The sequence below is a fragment of the Peromyscus eremicus genome, chromosome 1 (assembly GCF_949786415.1).
Source record: "Peromyscus eremicus chromosome 1, PerEre_H2_v1, whole genome shotgun sequence".
Classification (NCBI taxonomy): domain Eukaryota; kingdom Metazoa; phylum Chordata; class Mammalia; order Rodentia; family Cricetidae; genus Peromyscus; species Peromyscus eremicus.
Window position 1 is genome coordinate 76,726,939 of NC_081416.1, and position 18,539 is coordinate 76,745,477.

Below are 18,539 nucleotides of genomic sequence, written 5' to 3' on the forward strand. Positions count from 1 at the left end.
AATTACCATACTTACTTTAACTGTGAGCATGCAAATGTGATCAAATGTTTGTCATCTGATAACACAGGCATGCTTTTGGAATTACATTTGTGGCTTAAGCCGGAACTTCAAAATTGACTGACCTATGGGAAGTAGTCAGAAATTGTTTTCTTGGTGTCTCAAATGGGAAACGTAGGTGTGGTTAAGTCACAAAGGCCGCACTCATTTCCTGTCCCTTGTGGTTTTAGAGTTTTGCATCATTTGTTACAACCAAGTGGCACTGCAGGTTACAGACTTGGAAGCACAAATGTACTCAGATTTATTTGTAGCTCTAGGAGCTTGAACACTGGAGCATGGTGGAAAATGCATATTCCTTGCTCAATGAGAATGTTCAATGAGAGCTGGTGGGACTTCAGGACATGGGCCCAGTGTGAAGATAAATGTCTGCATCATGCTCTGCCTAGCAGAATTGTGGATGGAGTTGATTGTCCTGCTCATCAGTTAGGATCGTAGCACAGAGAGCCTGGATCTCAGGGTCTATTTGCACCTTTGTGCTGAGTGTGGTTGTATCTTCACACTGTGGAGGAGGCCTGCTGAGCCAGCATGTGGGGCCTTGGCTGGCAGTTGGTGCCCCTGAGAAAGTGCTCGCTGCCAGTTCTCCCGTGTCTCTTGGGGCTCATCCAGGGGCCAGGCCCTTGTGTAGAAACAGGTTTTACAGGAAGAGGAAGAAGTCAGTGTGTGAAGCAACCTAAGTTATTGTATCATGTCCTGTGAACCCCTTTGTCACAAGAATCCTGGCAAATGCTGGCTACAGAGCAGCACAGGAATTTGAGTGTCATTACATTAGACTGTAAAAGAATGTGGATTGTTCTGCTTACTGAGGAAGTGTTGCTGTCGTACATGACATTGTATGCAGTTAATAAAAAGATAGAGATCAGAGTTTCAGTAGCTATTTAGCCCCTACAAGGAGATATTTATGCCCAGACTGCACCATCTGGAATTTTCTATTAGTTGTTTATTTTCTGTGCTTATATTCTCATTTTGCTTATTTGTATTTATTGGGCACCTACTTTCTAGCTGCTTTAATTTGGCTAGTTTTATCTAACTGAGTTTGTGTCTAGTAGGGTTTTTTCTTCGTTTATACACATACATGTTCTTTTAAAGGTTTTTATTTTGTGTGTATTAGTGTTGGCCTGTTTGTATGTGCACCACATACATGTCTGGTGTCCAAGGAGGCCAGAAGAGCATCATATCCTCTGGAACTGAAGTTACAGACAGTTGTTAGTTACCATATGGATGTTGGTAACTGAACCTAGGTCCTATACAAGAGCAGCAAGGCCTCTTAACTGCTGAGCCATCTCCCCAGCCCAATATATGTACATTTAATGTTATAAACTCCCCCCTAAGCACTATTTCAGCTTTATCAGAGTTTAATATATACACCATACCACTTAATTTAAATGATTGTCGAATTTTGCTTTAAATCTCTTTGTTTAATCTCCAGATATTTGGAGATTTTCTATATATCCTTGTTAGTGTTTTCCAGTTCAATTTTGTTATCTGGATATAGTTGTATGATTTTCAGTTCTTTTAAATTTCTTAAGGGGATGAAGAGATGACTTGGCAGTTAAGTGTACTGACTGCTCTTTCGGAGGACCTGAGTTTGATTCCCAGCACTCATGGTGGCTCACAACTATCTGTAACTTTGGTTCTGGGGGATCTGAATGCTTTGGCCTCCTCAGGTATCAGTTATGCACCTGGTAGACTGTTCTTAGGAGGACAGCAGTGCTGCTGGGTTAAGATCTTAGCTCACCCTTTCCTGCTCCTTTATAGACTGTCCTCACACACAGTTACCTTGTCTTCCTCGTGGGAAAGGCAGCAGGAGGGAGTCTACAGACACCACATGTAGAGCTAAGGCAGTGAGAATGAGAAGTGGAGAGGCTGGGCCGAAACTGCTTTCCTAGAAACCCTACTGCCTTAGGGTTTCTCTTGCTGATAAAACACGAGGACCAAAACCTTGGAGGAAAAGGTTTATTTCAGCTTACAGTTCCTCATCGCAGCCCATTACTGAGGGAAGTCAGGGCAGGAGCTGATGCACACATGGAGAAATGCTGCTTACTGCCTTGCTCTTACGACTTGCTTAGCCTGCTTTCTTAAACACCCCATGACCACCCGTAGTGAGCTGGACTCTTCTACATCGGTCACTAATTAAGAAAATGCTCATAGGCTTTCCTTACAGGCCCATCTGGTAGGGACGTTTTCTAAGTTAAGATTCTCTCTCCCCAATGACTCTAGCCTGTCAAGTTGACATAAAAATGAGCTAGTACACCTGAGTCAGCAATTTCCTTTACTGTCTTTGTGTCTACTGGAAAATGTAATGTTTTAGCTGTCCTCAGTGCCAGTGTTCACTTACTTGGGGCTGGGATGGTGGTGGTAAATTGGTATAGAGCAGCTGGGGGGGTTTCTGTGCTATCCACACACACCTCTCATGCCAGCCACACACTTTGGGAGGTCGGTTACTTGTGTGTTTTTAGCACAGTTCCTGATGGGGTTTATTTAGCAGTGGCAAAATCTATCTATGCCCTAGTCTGAAAGGGATATTCTTTCTGTGAGAGTATTTTAATCTGACATAGCAATTTATAACAAAATGCCTACAACTTTATCGATTATGTCACAGCAAATGGGAGGTAAAGAGCCCCAGGTCTGGGTATTGATTATCTACCTAGGACATCCACTCAAACGTGATATATTTTTTTTTTTTTTTAACCACACATGTCAATTTTATTAGTAATTTCCCCAGCTAGTATTCTTTCCTGTGCCATACTCAATTGCTATTCTATTCTAGGCCTGGTGTTTACTATATTGTTAAATCACTTGAAAACAATGGTTCAGTCTTGTGGAGAAGGGGCAATGTCTGCCTATAGGTAGGAAATGAGCTGTTGTACCCACATAACTGAAATGTGATAGCCCAGGAGGATTGTTAGAAGTCTGTAGACTGTCTCTGCAGAGACTTACTTGTCTTGTGGCTGGCAATGCTTAGACTGTGATAGCCCAGGAGGATTGTTAGAGGTCTATAGACTGTCTCTACAGAGATTTCATCTTGTGGCTGGCAATGCTTAGACTAGATGGACTACAGTTGACCTTGGTTTAATTCTTTCAAGTTTGGCTCTCTTGGATTGGGTAGCAAACTGGTTAGGGTACTACCAGGAAAACAGAAACCACAAGTATTTTAACCTAGACTCCAGTGTAGACAGTTGGTTAAATAGGTGTTAGAAGGGTAGGAAACAGTGAGGGAGGCAGCACAGTTGATAACTACAGGAAGCAGCTCCATCACTAAGCCAGGGTCAGGGGAAGGAGGTCAGTAGGTTAAGTAAGTTTCATGTAGCTGGTTAAGGCTCAGGTCTTTAAAGAGTAGGCCACACCTCTTATCCCAGGAGCTCTGAGGAGGCCCAGGAAGCTGGCATTCAAGCATTCCTTCAGGAGCTCTTGACCCTCTGAGTATGCGTATGAGATAGGTGCTGGGAATGTAGAATGAAATTGGAAGGGGTGAGTAATGAAGTTGGGGTAGGGGCATGGGATAGCTGTTGCTGGTCAGCATTGTCAGAGAGCAAGCCCACGGGAAGGCTGAAGCCCTTCCCCCTTCTTTCTACCTTGCAGTCTTCCTCTAGCATCTCAGTGGTACAGCCTAGGAGGCTCAGGAGACTTGGGCTTTATGGAGCCTCCACCTGCTCACATGCTGGCAAGTAGGAACTGAGTCTTAACTGGTCCTAGAAGCTTTTCAGGAAAGGATTCATTTAGGCGCATAATCTTTTCTTGAAAATAATCATTTTTTTCTCCCCACATGATACCAAGTATTGTATAATAACTTGGTATCTTCTGTGCTCGGTTATTATTGTGGAAAGTAGCCAGATGTGGGGCTTAAGGTATTTCTTTAATAAATTACCTTTAGATACAAACCAGAGGGTCAGGATTTCCCCTTTAGTTTCTAAGTGGTCTTTTTAAAATTTATTTATTTATTATGTATACAGTGCTCTGTCTGCACATATCCCTGCAGGCCAGAAGAGGGCACCAGATCTCATTACAGATGGTTGTGAGCCACCATGTGGTTGCTTGGGAATTGAACTCAGGACCTTTGGAAGAACAAGCAGTGCTCTTAACCTCTGAGCCATCTCTCCAGCCCCTCTAAGTGGTCTTAAAGTGAATTGAAGGTTGAGTTTTGGGTTTGACTTAAAGCCACTAGTAGTCTGACATCTGTAGAGAGAACATGAGGCTTGAGTTAGGGAGTCTTGACTTCACAATAGCCTGCTTGTTGATCTTGAGCAATTTAGTTGTAGTTTTCTCACACTTTACTTCTCGTAGCTATTAAAAGTGTTAATCTGGAGGTGGTGGCGCACACCTTTAATCCCAGCACTCAGATGCAGAGGCAGGTGGATCTCTTGAGTTCAAGGCCAGCCTGGCCTTCAGGACTATTCAGGGAAACCCTGTCTAGATAAACAACGAAAGGGTGTTATTTGTTGATGTTTACATACAGTGCGTCTAGTCCCCAAGGAATGATAAAAACCTGAAACATATGTAGTGAAATAAAAGATAAGGGACTTAAAATGCTGCTCTAGAGGATATATATTTGACAGAAAAAAAATGACAGAAATCAGACTTACTTTATTGATAATTACATTAGCTATAATGGATTAGACTTTGTTGTTAAAAAGCAGAGATGGGCAGAATGGATTTGAAAATCCATGATCCAATTACCAAGAAACTCACTTTAGATTCAAGTGAGATAGGTTGGAAGTCAAAGAATGGAAATTGATATTCCATGCAAGCAATAACCACAAGAACTAGTAACCACCTTAACTATAGAAGAGAGTGCATCACAAAGAAGTGTGATGTGGATAGTACAGTACCTCTTCTCTCATATACACCTGTGCCAACTCAGAAACAAAGCACCAGGCTTTAAGTGTGTTCAAGGTGAGTACTGCTCCTACAGTCCAGGAGGCCTGGTCCAAAGCTGAAGCTGAAAGTATGCTTTCACTTGCTGTTGACTCTTTCTCTCCTCCCTAGGTACGAAGATGCCCTGGTCCTCTTGCTCACAGAGGTGTTGAATCGAATCCAGTTCAGATACAACCAGGCCCAGCTGGAGGAGCTGGATGATGAAACTCTGGATGATGATGTAAGAGACATTTCTCTCCTGCTGGTTTCTGAAAAACTGTTTTACAGGCATTTTACCTCTATGGACTAGAAATATAGAGAGACCAGGTGTGCATGAGAATTGCTTTCATGAGTCCTGTACTCTGGACTCTCTATCTACCTAGCTGGATGCCGGTAGGAATAGTTCAAGGACTGTTTAAATGAGAAGGCTGGAATGATAGTCTGTTAGGCATATGCTAGAAGCTGTTAGTTTTAAACTGAACCTTGTGATTATATTGCTGCTAGTCTGCACAACATTAATAAGAAAAATATTCTTATGGGCACAACTCTAGCGTTCCTTTCCTCCTAACTATCAACCACTTGAAAAATTTCTAATGTTAATATCATTCTCAAAATTAGAGTGACTGGTGGCATGATCATGACCTTGAGAGTAGATTTTTTAAATAAGAAAGAAGACACTTTACTTAGAACCAGATGACTTAGATTTGAGTCCCTGCAACTTTGGGTGCAGAGGAGATGTAGTTTTGAGTTTTTCTGAGCCTCGATTCCCTCATCTCCACAATAGAAATGGCCTATTTTGCTGACTTGTGGTGACAGTTACATGAGGCAACACAATATGCAAGGATGAGTTGTGCTACTGACTGAGTGAGGCGGGTTTCCTCACCTATGGTTCTTTTAAGAACCTCTAGCACAACTTGTTAAAATGCATCCTGATTTTGGAGGTTTGACATGGGACCAGAGTTTTGTGTTGCAGACTGGTCCCTGGAGACACTGATGCTGCCTATGAGTCACGCCTTGTATGGTGCTAATTGAGTCAGGTGTGTGTAAAGAAATGACTGCTCCCTATCAATGGGATAATAGAGAAACCACTCAGACTTATCACATATGACTCTGAGCTCTACACTCCTATGATCCCAGGAGGAAAAGTGAATTGTTCTATGTGAATTATTTGCTTTCTGAAGAAGTAACTTGTTAGGAAATGAAATTATATTAAAAAAAGAAAATAACTAACTGGGCCTTTTTCAAAGTTCCACATTTCTAGTTCCACCATTTTCTATTTTCTCTAAATTTAACATCTGAGAATAGACTTAAGGCTAACAGGAGGCTGGTGATAAAGAGGACAGGGATCTATCTGCCTGTCCTGGAGAGCTGATACCTTTGTTTTTTCCCCACAGCAGCAGACAGAGTGGCAGCGGTACTTACGCCAGAGCTTGGAGGTGGTGGCCAAAGTGATGGAACTCCTTCCCACACACGCCTTCTCAACTCTGGTAACTCACATTTGAAGGGGACGTCTAACTGGTTCCTGACCCGTAGAACATGGCTTTTGTACTTACCTGTCTGTCCATCTTTGTCTTCTCCCGTGCTCTGTATCTATACGTGTGTGTGTGTGTGTGTGTGTGTGTGTGTGTGTGTGTGTGTGTGTATTTTCATATGCATATGTTTGTGTGTTTTCTGTCTGTCTGTTACCTATATGTTTGTAGAGGTTAGCCTCACGTGATATTCCTCACACACCATCTACTTTGTTTTTTTTAAGACAGAATCTCTTAGTGGCCTGTAACTCACCAAATAAGCTATGTTGGCAGCCCGCCACAGAGATCCTCTTTTTCTCTGCCTCCCCAGTGGGGAGTATAAGAGCTGTGCCACGATACCCAGCCTTATTTGTGTATTTTTTAATGTGGGTTCCAGGGATTGAACTCAGGTCCTCTTGTGTGTGGTGAAGCAGTCTACCAGCTGAGCTAACGCTCTAGCCTTTGTTTGTTTATTTCTAGACTAATTACCATAAACCAACTTCCACCTGTACTGTTAACATTTTCATGAACTATTTTATGCCCACTTCTGGAAGCACTGTTTCTTCTTAGATGCAGTATGAATTTTAGAAGTATCTTAATGCTTTTATTAGTGTCTTGGAGGCAGCCAGGCCAACAGAAATGTTACTGGCAGAAATTACATTGATAGACTAGCCTGTGTCATTCCTACTGTGCGCAGACTACTCCGTCTCTCTGCCGGCACTTACGTGCTGGGTTCCATCTCCTTAAAGGCAAGCTAAGTTACTGGGGTCTGCTTCAGCACATAGCTGCAAGCCACTACTTGGCATTCTCTCACAGGAAGTGGCAGTTTACTCTGCTACCTGCCTTTCTTAGGCAAGTTTAAGTCTTTTTTTTTTTTTTTTTGAGGCAGGGTTTTCCTGTGTAGCCCTGGCTGTCCTAGAACTCGCTCTGTAGACCAAGCTAGCCTTGAACTCACAGAGATCCACCTGCTTTATATTAAGTCTTATCTTAATGGTGAATATAACAACCTAGGAAAGAAAGGTAGCACTATGAAGTCCTGTTTGCTAAATGAGCAAGGGAAACTGATGCCCTCATCATTGCGTCTGCCTTTTCTCTTTGTCATGCACATTAATAAGACATACTTGATATTTCTTTCAAGATCAGGGATCTTCTCAGACTTGATGGACAACCTAGCTCTTGAAGTTACAGGTCTTGTAGGGTGATGTCCTTGTAGGACTGTAGTAGTCATGCCCCAGAATCCTTTGCTATGGCTTTTAAAGCAGTCAACTTGACCTTGATTTCTTTGTTGTTCTGGTACTAATAGGTTTGATCTGTAGGACTTGGGAGGGTACTGAAAGGGATCTGTGCTTAGTGCCTATAAAGGGAAGTTTGTGATCCTGTCCTTCTCCTCATAGGTACTTAATGCTTTAATGTTAAAAATAGTATCAAAACTTGCATTTATGATTTTTGTTTTAAACTTTGTCTCTTTGTTTTCAGTTCCCAGTTCTTCAGGACAATTTAGAAGTTTATTTGGGATTACAGCAATTTGTAGTTACTTCGGGGTCAGGTAAATTGGTCTTTACTTTCAAATTTAGTTTAGCATTAAAAAAGTTGGACTAATAGTTAATTACTGTCACCTCTGCTGTAATAATGTGATTTGCCTTGTACAGCTTCTCTTCACATCTCTTCAACTTCTAAATTGAAGTTTTTAGACCTTCCTGCTTTACAAAGAAGCTGTGGGGGAAGTAATCAGGGCTAAGACTAAAGTCCTGGAGGGTTTCCTTATATTCCTTCAGACAGCAAGTGCGCTGGAAGGAAAATGGCTGTGGGCTTTCACTAGGGTAGCAGCTCCATTCATTCTGGAGCTCCCCTGTGAGAGGTCTGCAGAAGGCTCTGCCCACAGCTGGATGCAAAGACTTCGCGTCCCTGGCCAGAGGGGCGTGATAATAATGACAGCCTCTCTGTGAGCACTCATTGCATGCCAGGTACCATGTTGTCTACTGTGTCATTCCATTTTCTTCTCCATACTTTGAGATAGAAGTATTGTTACTAGTTATTGTTATTTTACAGAAGAGGATAATGCTCTTCGGAGTCGTTGATTGACCCAGGGCCGCATAGTCGGTTTGTAATAATAGCAAGATGGAATAATGGGGAGTGATGGAAAGATGCCCTAAACTGGCATTCATTTTTCCCAGATGAAAACACCAATAACCTTAAGTTCGTGCATCACTCCACCCTTCCCCTACCCTGCCTCGTTTATCCCACTGTGTGCTGCTCTTCAGCATTTTCCTACATGCTGACCTAGCCTGCAGCCTCTTGTCTGGTCTGGCACTGAGCTACCCAGAAAGCAGCTTCCTCCTGGGTGAACTGGCCATTCATGATGGGGCCTCTTTGTGAGGCTGCCCTGGCCACCCGGGACAGTTTGTTTCTATGACTATTATTACTCATTCATTGGTCCCCAGGAGGGTGATAGGACTTGGCATGCCTCAAGTACAGGCTCTGGCTCTGTAGCCTGGCTGAGAACATCTTATATAAACTTTGAAAAGCCACTTTGCAAAATGAACATGCATGTTTGCACTAATGAAGATCATTTGATACAAAATGCTAGATGGTTCCAGAATTGGTGGTCTCTCTTTGAAGGCCATTGCAATTAGAATTGTACTCTAGGCCCTAAGAATGTTTTTAAAAAGAGCGTATCCTAGCCGGGCGGTGGTGGCGCACGCCTTTAATCCCAGCACTTGGGAGGCAGAGCCAGGTGGATCTCTGTGAGTTCGAGGCCAGCCTGGTCTACAAAGCGAGTTCCAGGAAAGGCGCAAAGCTACACAGAGAAACCCTGTCTCGAAAAACCAAAAAAAAAAAAAAAAAAAAGAGCGTATCCTGCCCTCCTCCATTGACTCATAAGGTTGATTCAGTGTTGTAGTTGACTTGTGTTGGGGTTGGTGGTTTATCACTTTGTAGCCCTGGTAGGCCACACACGTGCTGTGTAGACCAAGCTACCCCAGAACTCACTGAGTGCTGGGTTTAAGGCATGACTCCACCAAGCCTGGCTGTGATTGATGGTTGTCTCTTGGGAAATGTCTGCATGGGTTTCTAATCCTTTTCTGAGATTGCTGATACCCAGCTTCCTAATGTGGAAGGGCAGTCTTAGGTCTCCCTGCCCTCGCTGAAGTCCACTTCATGCCAGTTTCACAGAGCACTTGGCTCTTCTAGGTCATTATCTCATTCTCAGTGCTTACTTTCTGGTGAAACCTCTCAGGCCAAATAAACTCATTTTCTTGCCCATTGTGAAGCATTCCTCCATGCCCTGGTAGCTTGGAAGCCAAGTTTCCAGTGCAAAGGTTCTTTGAAAAGATGAAAATGTTGAATAGTTTGTTCCCTGGTTCCCATGGGTGTTTGCTCCCTCAAGTGACCTCCCTGCTATGTTGTCAGTCTTCTTGGTGGGCTGTGGTGAGGAGCCGGGTACAGTTCCCCTTCATTTGACTTTTTCTGACACTTGAGTGTATTGTGATTGGTAGCTGTGCAGCTCGGGGCGCTGCCCCCCCCCCCCCCCCCCCCTCAGTACACACTCACACCAGGCACTGTTTTGTTAGCATATTTGCTACTGCTGAACTTCCTGCTGATGCTGCTTTGGTAAAAAGCAAGGCAGAGCACATCCGTGTCAGCTGCTGTGTGCCTCACGCCCCTGACAGGTCAGCTTTGCCCTCACTGTTAGCATCTCCTGGGTGTGCACGGAGACCCCGCCTTGGCTGTTCTCCTCAGACCTGTTCTGTATTTGCTTCTGCTGTTCCTCATTGAGATTTTCCCTTAGCTCTGAGTAACCCATCAACTTTCAGTTAGTCACGCAAGCTTTCTTACCGAAGAGATTGTTGCATTTACAGGATATAAAGCTTTAAATTTGTGTTATTTGGTACGTGAAGGTTGTTTTTTGATTTATGTATTCTCTCAGAGTAGAATACCTTAATTGCTCCTATTTATACCTCACCCTTTCACCTCTTGGGCAAGGAAGCTACTTTTTAGACTGCTTCATGGTAGCTTGGTTTAGTGAGGAAAGAGTACTTTAAAAGCTTGTCTAATCCTGTATGTAGTAGCATTTCCGTTGAAAGGTTCTACCTCGCAGACATTCTGTGTTCTTTGCTACTGCGTGTGGCTCCTATGAGAGATCTGGAGTCAGTAATGCGGTAGGCTTTCAGTTGGTTGTGAAGTGACAGGGACGAAGATTGCCGATGACCAAGCCTTGGCCAAATAGGGGAAAGCATGGGTCACTGTACACAGCAGTCCTTCCCCTGTGTGCTGTGTATGCTTCTGTGGTGGGGAGGCAGATTTCCTGGTGGAGTGGGACAGGGCTGGAGGTACTTCCTGCGTCTTTGTTCGCCTTGCAGAGGGCTCAGGAAAGGATCATCTGCAGTTTTGACTGCCACGGATGGAACATGTGTTGAATGGAATTAGACAGAATTAGTTTTATTCAGTCCGAAATGGTCAAATGTCAGCAATTTCATTTTATTCAAACCCACAGTATGAAATATACAGCCTGTCTGGGCTGTTTTCTATTCAAAGTGTCATGCATATGGCTACACAGATGCAGGCATGCTTGACGGGATTCATATTGCACCATCATGCATCACATGATGGTGTTGACAAGGATCCCCAGGGAACAGGGAATGATGGTATTCTCAGGTGACCTGAGTTTAGGAAAAAGGTGCAAACACGCAGCAGACGACCACTTATTCTGACTGGTGGCCATGTTAGCTGTTGGTTTCAAGTCAGTAAGGAGACAACAGATGGCAGGAGAGCAAGCACCAGGGGAGGAGGTTAGGGGATAGGTGGTGAAGGCCTGGAGTGGCTCTGGGAGGACACAGATTTGAAAAGTGCTAAGGGAGTGTGGGATTGCAGGTGCCCTAGCCTAGGCCTTAACCATGACTTCCTACTTGATATCGCCCATGTTTGATAAACACGTTGTCAGACTCTGGTCTTTCTCCAGACTGAGAGTCCTGACTGCCTTCTGGTTCTGTGGGTGTCTGTCAGGAGACTGGTCCACAAGACAAGGCCTGACCAATTGAGGGTATTTTGTCATTCATCTTAGCGTCATACTTGTTAGGTTTGGATATATGTTGAAAAGTAAGAAAGTTTCAGGCCTTAGAAAACTTTAACTCGTTGTGATCCATAATAATCACAGAATTTAACCATGCCCTGTAGGTTGTAGGGTTTTAATGTACTCTGTCCAATAGTGAGTCAGGTGATAGTAGCTCCCCCATTTTTAAGGTTGAAGAGACAAGCTTGGAAGGGTTGATGGTATAGTGAGAAAGTCGTGGGGACTGTCTACTGTACCTGAATCCTGTGCCCGTTTTTCCCTGTTGTGTTGGCCTAAAACCTGGGATGGAATGCAGAGCTCACAGAGAACACTAGCTCTGCCCTGGACATAGGACCATGGTGGGCATGTTATGTACTGGACTCACCCATTTGCATGTCCTTGTGTGTAAGTTGGTAATGTCATAACGGTACCAGTATCAGAAGGAATGAGGACGGGGATATACCAGGCTGTCTGTCATCATTGCCCTGGGTCCCTGGAGCAACATAGATCAAGTTGTAGGTGGAGGCTGTCCCGAGATGTGCTCTTCTGTACTGGGAAGCACCTAAAGGTTTTTATTGTTGGAGCATTATTAGGTTACCCTGTTTGGCTTGTTTGGAATGGTTGTTTATTACACTAAAGCTTGTTCTTCTCTGGAAAACTAAGAGATGTTGTGTTCCAGGACACAGGCTGAACATCACAGCGGAGAATGACTGCCGGCGCTTGCACTGCTCACTGAGAGACTTGAGCTCCCTGCTGCAGGCTGTGGGCCGTTTAGCCGAGTACTTCACTGGGGATGTGTTTGCTGCAAGGTTCAACGACGCTCTCACAGTCGTGGAGAGGTAGGCTGGCTGTGCCATGCAGCCCCTCCTTCAGAGTTCAGCTCTCCTTTTCAGGGTAGGATGGCATGCACCGTTGTGTGTCCTCTTGTCTTTTATACCACGTATAGGTTAATATGGAGCAGATTGCCATTTGATGTACTGAGCTTTAAGGCCCCCATCTGTAAAACAGTGGGAAAGGTTTCTTGTAGTTTACTGGGAGATTTGAATAAGGTACTTAATGTGGTAAATAAAACAGAACAAACAGTAAACACAAGCCAAGCTGTTAGTCATTGGCAACCTTCTATGTAGCTGTAAAAATGGTATTGGACTCAGAAAAATCCAGGCACAATCAAGCTCCGTGTCTTTTCTGATGGGATAAAGGAACATCAAGAAAGCCCTACTGGGACTGAGTAAGAGGGACCTGAGTTTGATCCTCAGAACCAACATTTAAAAACAAAAATAAAACAGAAAAAGCCCAGGCACAGTGACACACACACTTCTAATCCCAGCTCTGGGGAGACAGAGACAGGCAGACTCCTGGGGTCTGTTGGCTGGCCAGCCTCTCCTATGCAGTAGATTCTAGCGAGAGGCTTGCTCTCCACCAAAACAATAGAAGAAGACAGGAAGGAAGAAAGATAAAGGTAGAAGGTGCCTGAGGAATAACAACCAAGGTTGTTGTCCTCCACACTGATATATGATCCACATACATGAACTTACACATGTGCACATACATATTCATGCATGAAAAAGAGAGGGGCAGGGGAGCAGACTCCACTAGACAGCAGCATCCCTTTTCGTGTAGGCCGCAGATGTTAGAGGTATAGGCTGTTGATGGTTTGGGTCCCTGGAGAGAAATGCAGCTGTTTGCTGGGAAACATCTCATTCAGCTGCCCAATCCTCCCCCTAAACATCTTGGACACTGAAGGTGGGTCAGGTGGACGTGTTGGGTTCACAGCTGAGTAGGTGTATGTGAAGCCTGATGCTTTATAGTTCGTGTGCTGGTCTCATCACTGGTAACATACAAGGAACCAACCCTAAGAACTGAGTTACTTGCATACCAAATTTCTTATTTGTTTTGTTTGGGAGAGTGTCCCACTGTGTAGACTGGATGGCCTAGAACTCACTCTGTAGACCAGGCTGGCCTCTAATTCATAGAGATCCACCTGCCTCTGCCTCCTGAGTGCTGGGAATTAAAGGCGTGAACCACGACACCTAGCTTATACCGAATTAAAAAGAAATTTACATCTTGGCTTAAAACGAAAGATAACTAAGGGTTTTAACTCCCTTAACAACAAAGTTAAAATTAATAATCGTGGTAGTATGTAGTAATAAGAAAATTTTACAAGTAGTTTTTCACTCTTTGTTTCAACCTTTCCTCTGTTGTGTGTGCACATGTGAGTATGCCTGTGTGTGTGTGTGTGTGTGTGTGTGTGTGTGTGTGTGTGTGTGTGTGTGTGTGTAGGTTAAAGGACAACTTAGAGGAGTCAGTTCTCGCCTACTGTGTTCCCCTAGATAAAACTCTGGTGACCAGGCCTGGTGGCAAGTGCCTTTTACCTTTAGCCATCTCACCAGCCATTGTTTTTAGACTTTCTGACATATAAGTGGTGATGCTTTAATAAATGTTCTTGTAATTAATCCTTAATGCACAGCTCTGGCTATTTTCTTGGAAAGAACTGGAGATCAGATTTTATTTGTGTGTTTGTTTGTTTATTATCTGAAACCTTGGGGTTTTCTTTGGCAACTTGTCCATTTTGTTTGTTTTGGGCTCTCAAGCTTCATGTCCTTTCTCACCTACTCTTTTGTCAACAGGTTGGTCAAAGTTACTCTGTATGGATCTCAGATAAAACTGTACAACATTGAAACAGCTGTGCCATCAGTGTTGAAACCTGACCTCATTGATGTGTAAGTAGAGTGTGGTGACTGCCTTCTCAAGAAACGTTGACCCTACCTGCAGATGAACTGACTGTAGCGAACAGCAGTGGCTGCCACAGATAGAGGGACACTCTTGAACTCTGACCCTAGAAAGACAGATCAGTAGATGTATGTCTGGGGTGAATATAATTGGTTAAACTAAAGAGACCAAGGATGAAGCTCTGTGGGGTAGGCATTGCAAGAGGCAACAGTGTGGCCGTGAAGTTAGGAACTAGTGAGCACCATGGTGAAGAGGAGACTGAAAGGTACACAGGGATTCACAGAAGCTCCTGAACTGTGTGTCTCTCACCCTGCAGGCAGGTTGTTCACTGATAGAGTTGGTGGATTAAGACAAAAACCAACCATCTCATACAAGATGCTTTTATCGTGGGGGCAGGGTGCTCTTCCCCAGAAACTGAATATCCTCTAATTAACCTCAGTTCTGATGTTGGTTGTAGCATCATGTTGAGGGCTCAGTCCCCAGGAGTGTCCCTTCTGCATCTCCTTTCCAGTGCCAACTGTTGCCCCCAGCTGTGCTTCTTGTGCTTCTGACTGATGGTTGGAAGTTGGGATGCCCACATTTCCTCCGAAAGTTTGATTAGTTTGCTGTAGTGGGTCTCCGAACTTGGCAGGACACATCTAGGTGTGTTATAAGAGATGAGTGCTGGATGAGATGAGCAGAGCAAGGTATTCGAGGGGTTCAGAGCCTCCCTGTCTTTTCTGGGCAGTCCCCTCCAGAAACCTGCATGTGTTCTGTGATTCAGAGGTTCCCCAGCTCACCTGGTCCCCTCAGGGTTAGTATGAAGGCATGAGTGATTGGTTATATCATCGGGGAAATCTTTAGTCCCTTTACCTTCCCCAGAGGCTGGGGTGTGGCAGAGACCCCAACCCACCAAGCATATGGCTGGGTCCCCTGGCAATCTAGGGACTTTCCAGAAATTGTCTTGCTTAACATATGCTTAGTTGTGTTGGAAAGGGTTGTTAAAAGTATCCAAAGACTTTGACTGTTCTGAAGATACCGGAGGAACTGAGGGCAAAAGACCAAATGTTTTCAAACAAAAGTTGTCCTTATTGGGGGGACATTGTAAGGACTGTGGGAGCTCTGTAAGCCAGCAGCTAGTCCAAACCAAAATAGATGTTCTAAAGCAAGTGGAGCACAGAAGGGCTTTCAAACATCTTCCTCCAGATTTTAAGTTTGGTAGGATGGCACAGGGCCCAGATGTCTGTCTATTAAATAAGAATGTCAGGTTACTTTGACGCTTGACTCAAGACACTCAGATAAAGTATGACATTGGGGGAAGTGCATGAGAGAATGACCTGGAAGGGATGGAATTTGGGGACTGTAAATAAGACCTTATCTCTGTTGCACTGCCCAAGAGGCTTGCTGTGGACTAAAGCAGAGGCTGGTAAATCCTGACCCATGGCACACATACATACACACACCTCTTCCACCTGTAAAGTAGTGGTAAGAAGACCAAGCTGCAACAGTTGAGAGACCTTTTTCCCTACCCTAGATTAGGTAACAGTTAATGCAATAGAACAAGCGTTCAGGCGTAAGCAGAAGAGTCTGACTTACACATAGAAACTTAAAAGAAGGTGTAGAGTGGGCCGGGGCAAAGCCAATAGAAACGTAGTGCTTAGCACCCAGTTACTTGAGAGTACCTTTTGTGTAAAGAATAAGGCAGAGGAAACTCATGCTTTTTCAAACTTCCCTCTGGGGAACTTGGCTATCAACTCTGGTTTTGCATTTTACAGACAGATAAACTTCTTTGTTTCAGCTTGGAGATAGAAAGTCTTTTAGCTGAGTCTGTTGGGGCCTAGGGCAGGAGTTGAGTACAGACCAGTGCCCACCTGCAGTTTCAGCATGTTTCATTGGAATACAATAGCCATACCCATTCATTTACATAGTATTTATGCCACTTTCCACACCACAGCCACAGCTGACTAGGAGTGTGTGGGTGCAAGGCCTAAAATACACTTTGTTTTTTAATAGAAAATGTGCAGCCGGGTGGCAGTGGTGCACGCCTTTAATCCCAGCTTTTGGGAGATAGAGGCAGGTGGATCTCTGTGAGTTTGAAGCCAGCCTGATCTACAGAGCTGAGTTTCAGGACAGCCCCAGTTACAGAGAAACCCTGTCTCAAGAAAAACAAAACCAAAAAGAGCTGTTCTCTTCAGCTGCAAATTAAATCAATGGGGGGAAGAGAGTTATTTACTAGGATTTTCTATTTAAAACATGTTACTTTCTTCTTTGAGAACTAGAGAAAGCTGTGCACCAGCTCCCAAGCAAGATGCCAGTTGGCCCACTATCAGGATACCTTGCACAGGGTGTTTGTAGGCTTGAGAGCCACCCCCCTTCTGCCTCCAGGAGCTCTGAGGGGTGTGTGTGTGTGTGTGTGTGTGTGTGTGTGTGTGTGTGTGTGTATGTGTGTGTGTGTGTGTGTGCGCGCACTATGATAATTGGCATGCTCAGACTCTAATCACTGACCTTGCTCACTCGCTGTTCTTCTTAGTTTTGGTACCTAGACCTTCTGTAAAAGATGGACTGCTCAGTAGATTCTGAGTATGAAAAATAAACTAGCTGCCTATTAAGAATTTCTAGTTTTTCCTACTTTGTGCTACTTAGTTCCTTTCTTTCTTAACAACTATTTGAAAAGTTACAGATTTTGAAAAATCTGTAGATATGGTTTAAAAGGGGAAAGGAAAAAAACCCACAGAATAAAATACTCTAATTAGCCTGGAGTCATGAATTGGTTTGGCCATCTTTGCCTTTGTTTTTTAGGATTTCTTTCTGTGTCTTTGTACACTTAGGTACTTTTTGTTGTTGTCGTTGAGTGAGTTGAAAATAAACTTTAGATAGCATGTTACTTCACCTGTAAATCCTTTTAGGTATCTGTCTCCTAAGGAACAAGGCCATTCTCTAGAACTGTATTACCTTTGTCAGCACTTACAAAGTTATAAGCTAATATTTAGTGTACACACACACACACACACACACACACACACACACACACACACACACCCCGCAATGCACTAAAGGTTTAATCATGATTCAACTTCAAATCTGTCTCCCATAATCTAGAATAGCCCCTAGTTAAATAAGAAAGGAAGAGACAGACAGACATTTTGGAGCCCCAGACCTTGAGTTTACTGTTTAAAGAATATCCTACAGACCAGAGTTGGCAAATTTTTCTTCACTGTTTAAGCTTTTATTACGTGTTTGCACCAAGGTAGCTGCATCCTGTGATGTCTTTCCTCTTGTGTCATGTCAGTAGGCACGTGGGGCATTGTTGATGCTGTTTGAATGTGAAGTGATGTCTGTCTACACCCTCGCTATGTCCACAGGCAGGTTCTAGAAGCTGTGGCACTTAATGCTGCTCCTCACACTTATGCCTTGCTGTCTAACAATGTAATTTCTCCACTAAAAGGAACCAGAACTCCTTTGAGAAAATGTATTGTTTTGGGACAGGATGATGCTGGGGAGTGTTGTAGAATCAGTAAATAAGGAAGTGGTTCCTGAATGTGTCTGGAATATGCAAGAACACACAGGAGCTGGCTTGAAGGGAGTGTTCCTAGTTAGACTTGATCAGCAATTAAAAATGACAGTGATTATACTATTTGGAGTAAAAATAATCCATTTGGCCATACTTTTTTTTTTTTTTTTTTTTAAAGAATCATCTGTTTAACAGTGACCAAGAAAGGGTCTTAATGGTGCCCACACCATGGGGAACTATGAATGTAGGTCATATCAGAATATCCACTCAGGTTGCTTAGTGGTGACTGCAGAAAAGGAGAAGTTGTATATAGCTGTGTGGTCAGTGTTTTGAACTAAACTGCTGCCTTGCCTCTGTTGTTTATCATCTTACTGAGTTGTGAGCTTTTAGGATTTTCTATGTTCTGACTGACCTGGAACTAGCTATACAGACCATGCTGTCCTTGAACTCAGAAATAAGCCTGCTGCTTCCTTCAAGAGCTAGGATTAAAGATATGCATCACTGTGCCGGACATGTTTTGGGGTTTTTGTTTGGTCGCTTTTAGTTGTGTTTTTAAACAGGGTTTCACTTTGTGATTCAGGCTGATTTGGAACCTAGAGTGTTTATTCTCACCCCAGCCTTGAGTGCAGGGGTCACAACTAAAAGTGTATTTTGCTAATGTGTGATCCAGTGCAGCCTTTGCAGAAGTCCAGGCAGAACACTCTGAACACTCCAGGCAGATGGATTCTGTGAGGGAGACTTTCTGGAATCTTCTGTCAGAGCTGTATCATACCCATTACTCACCTAGACTGTAGTCTGCAGCTAAGACTGTAAAGTTTTTACTATTTTTTTGTTTTTGCTTTTGCTTTTTTTTTTT

The 18,539-nt window shown here is 43.7% G+C and overlaps 1 protein-coding gene across 2 annotated transcripts in view; it reads left to right on the plus strand.

Moving 5' to 3' along the window:
- The window catches only part of Xpo6 (exportin 6), a 107,138-nt gene that overhangs the window by 70,941 nt on the left and 17,658 nt on the right, over positions 1-18,539 (plus strand). For both annotated transcript variants that reach the window (XM_059267208.1, XM_059267206.1), the window contains exons 10-14: positions 5,041-5,149; positions 6,303-6,395; positions 7,893-7,962; positions 12,143-12,302; positions 14,091-14,183. In XM_059267208.1, coding sequence (XP_059123191.1) covers positions 5,041-5,149; positions 6,303-6,395; positions 7,893-7,962; positions 12,143-12,302; positions 14,091-14,183 — 525 coding nt within the window. The remainder of the gene's footprint in view (positions 1-5,040; positions 5,150-6,302; positions 6,396-7,892; positions 7,963-12,142; positions 12,303-14,090; positions 14,184-18,539) is intronic.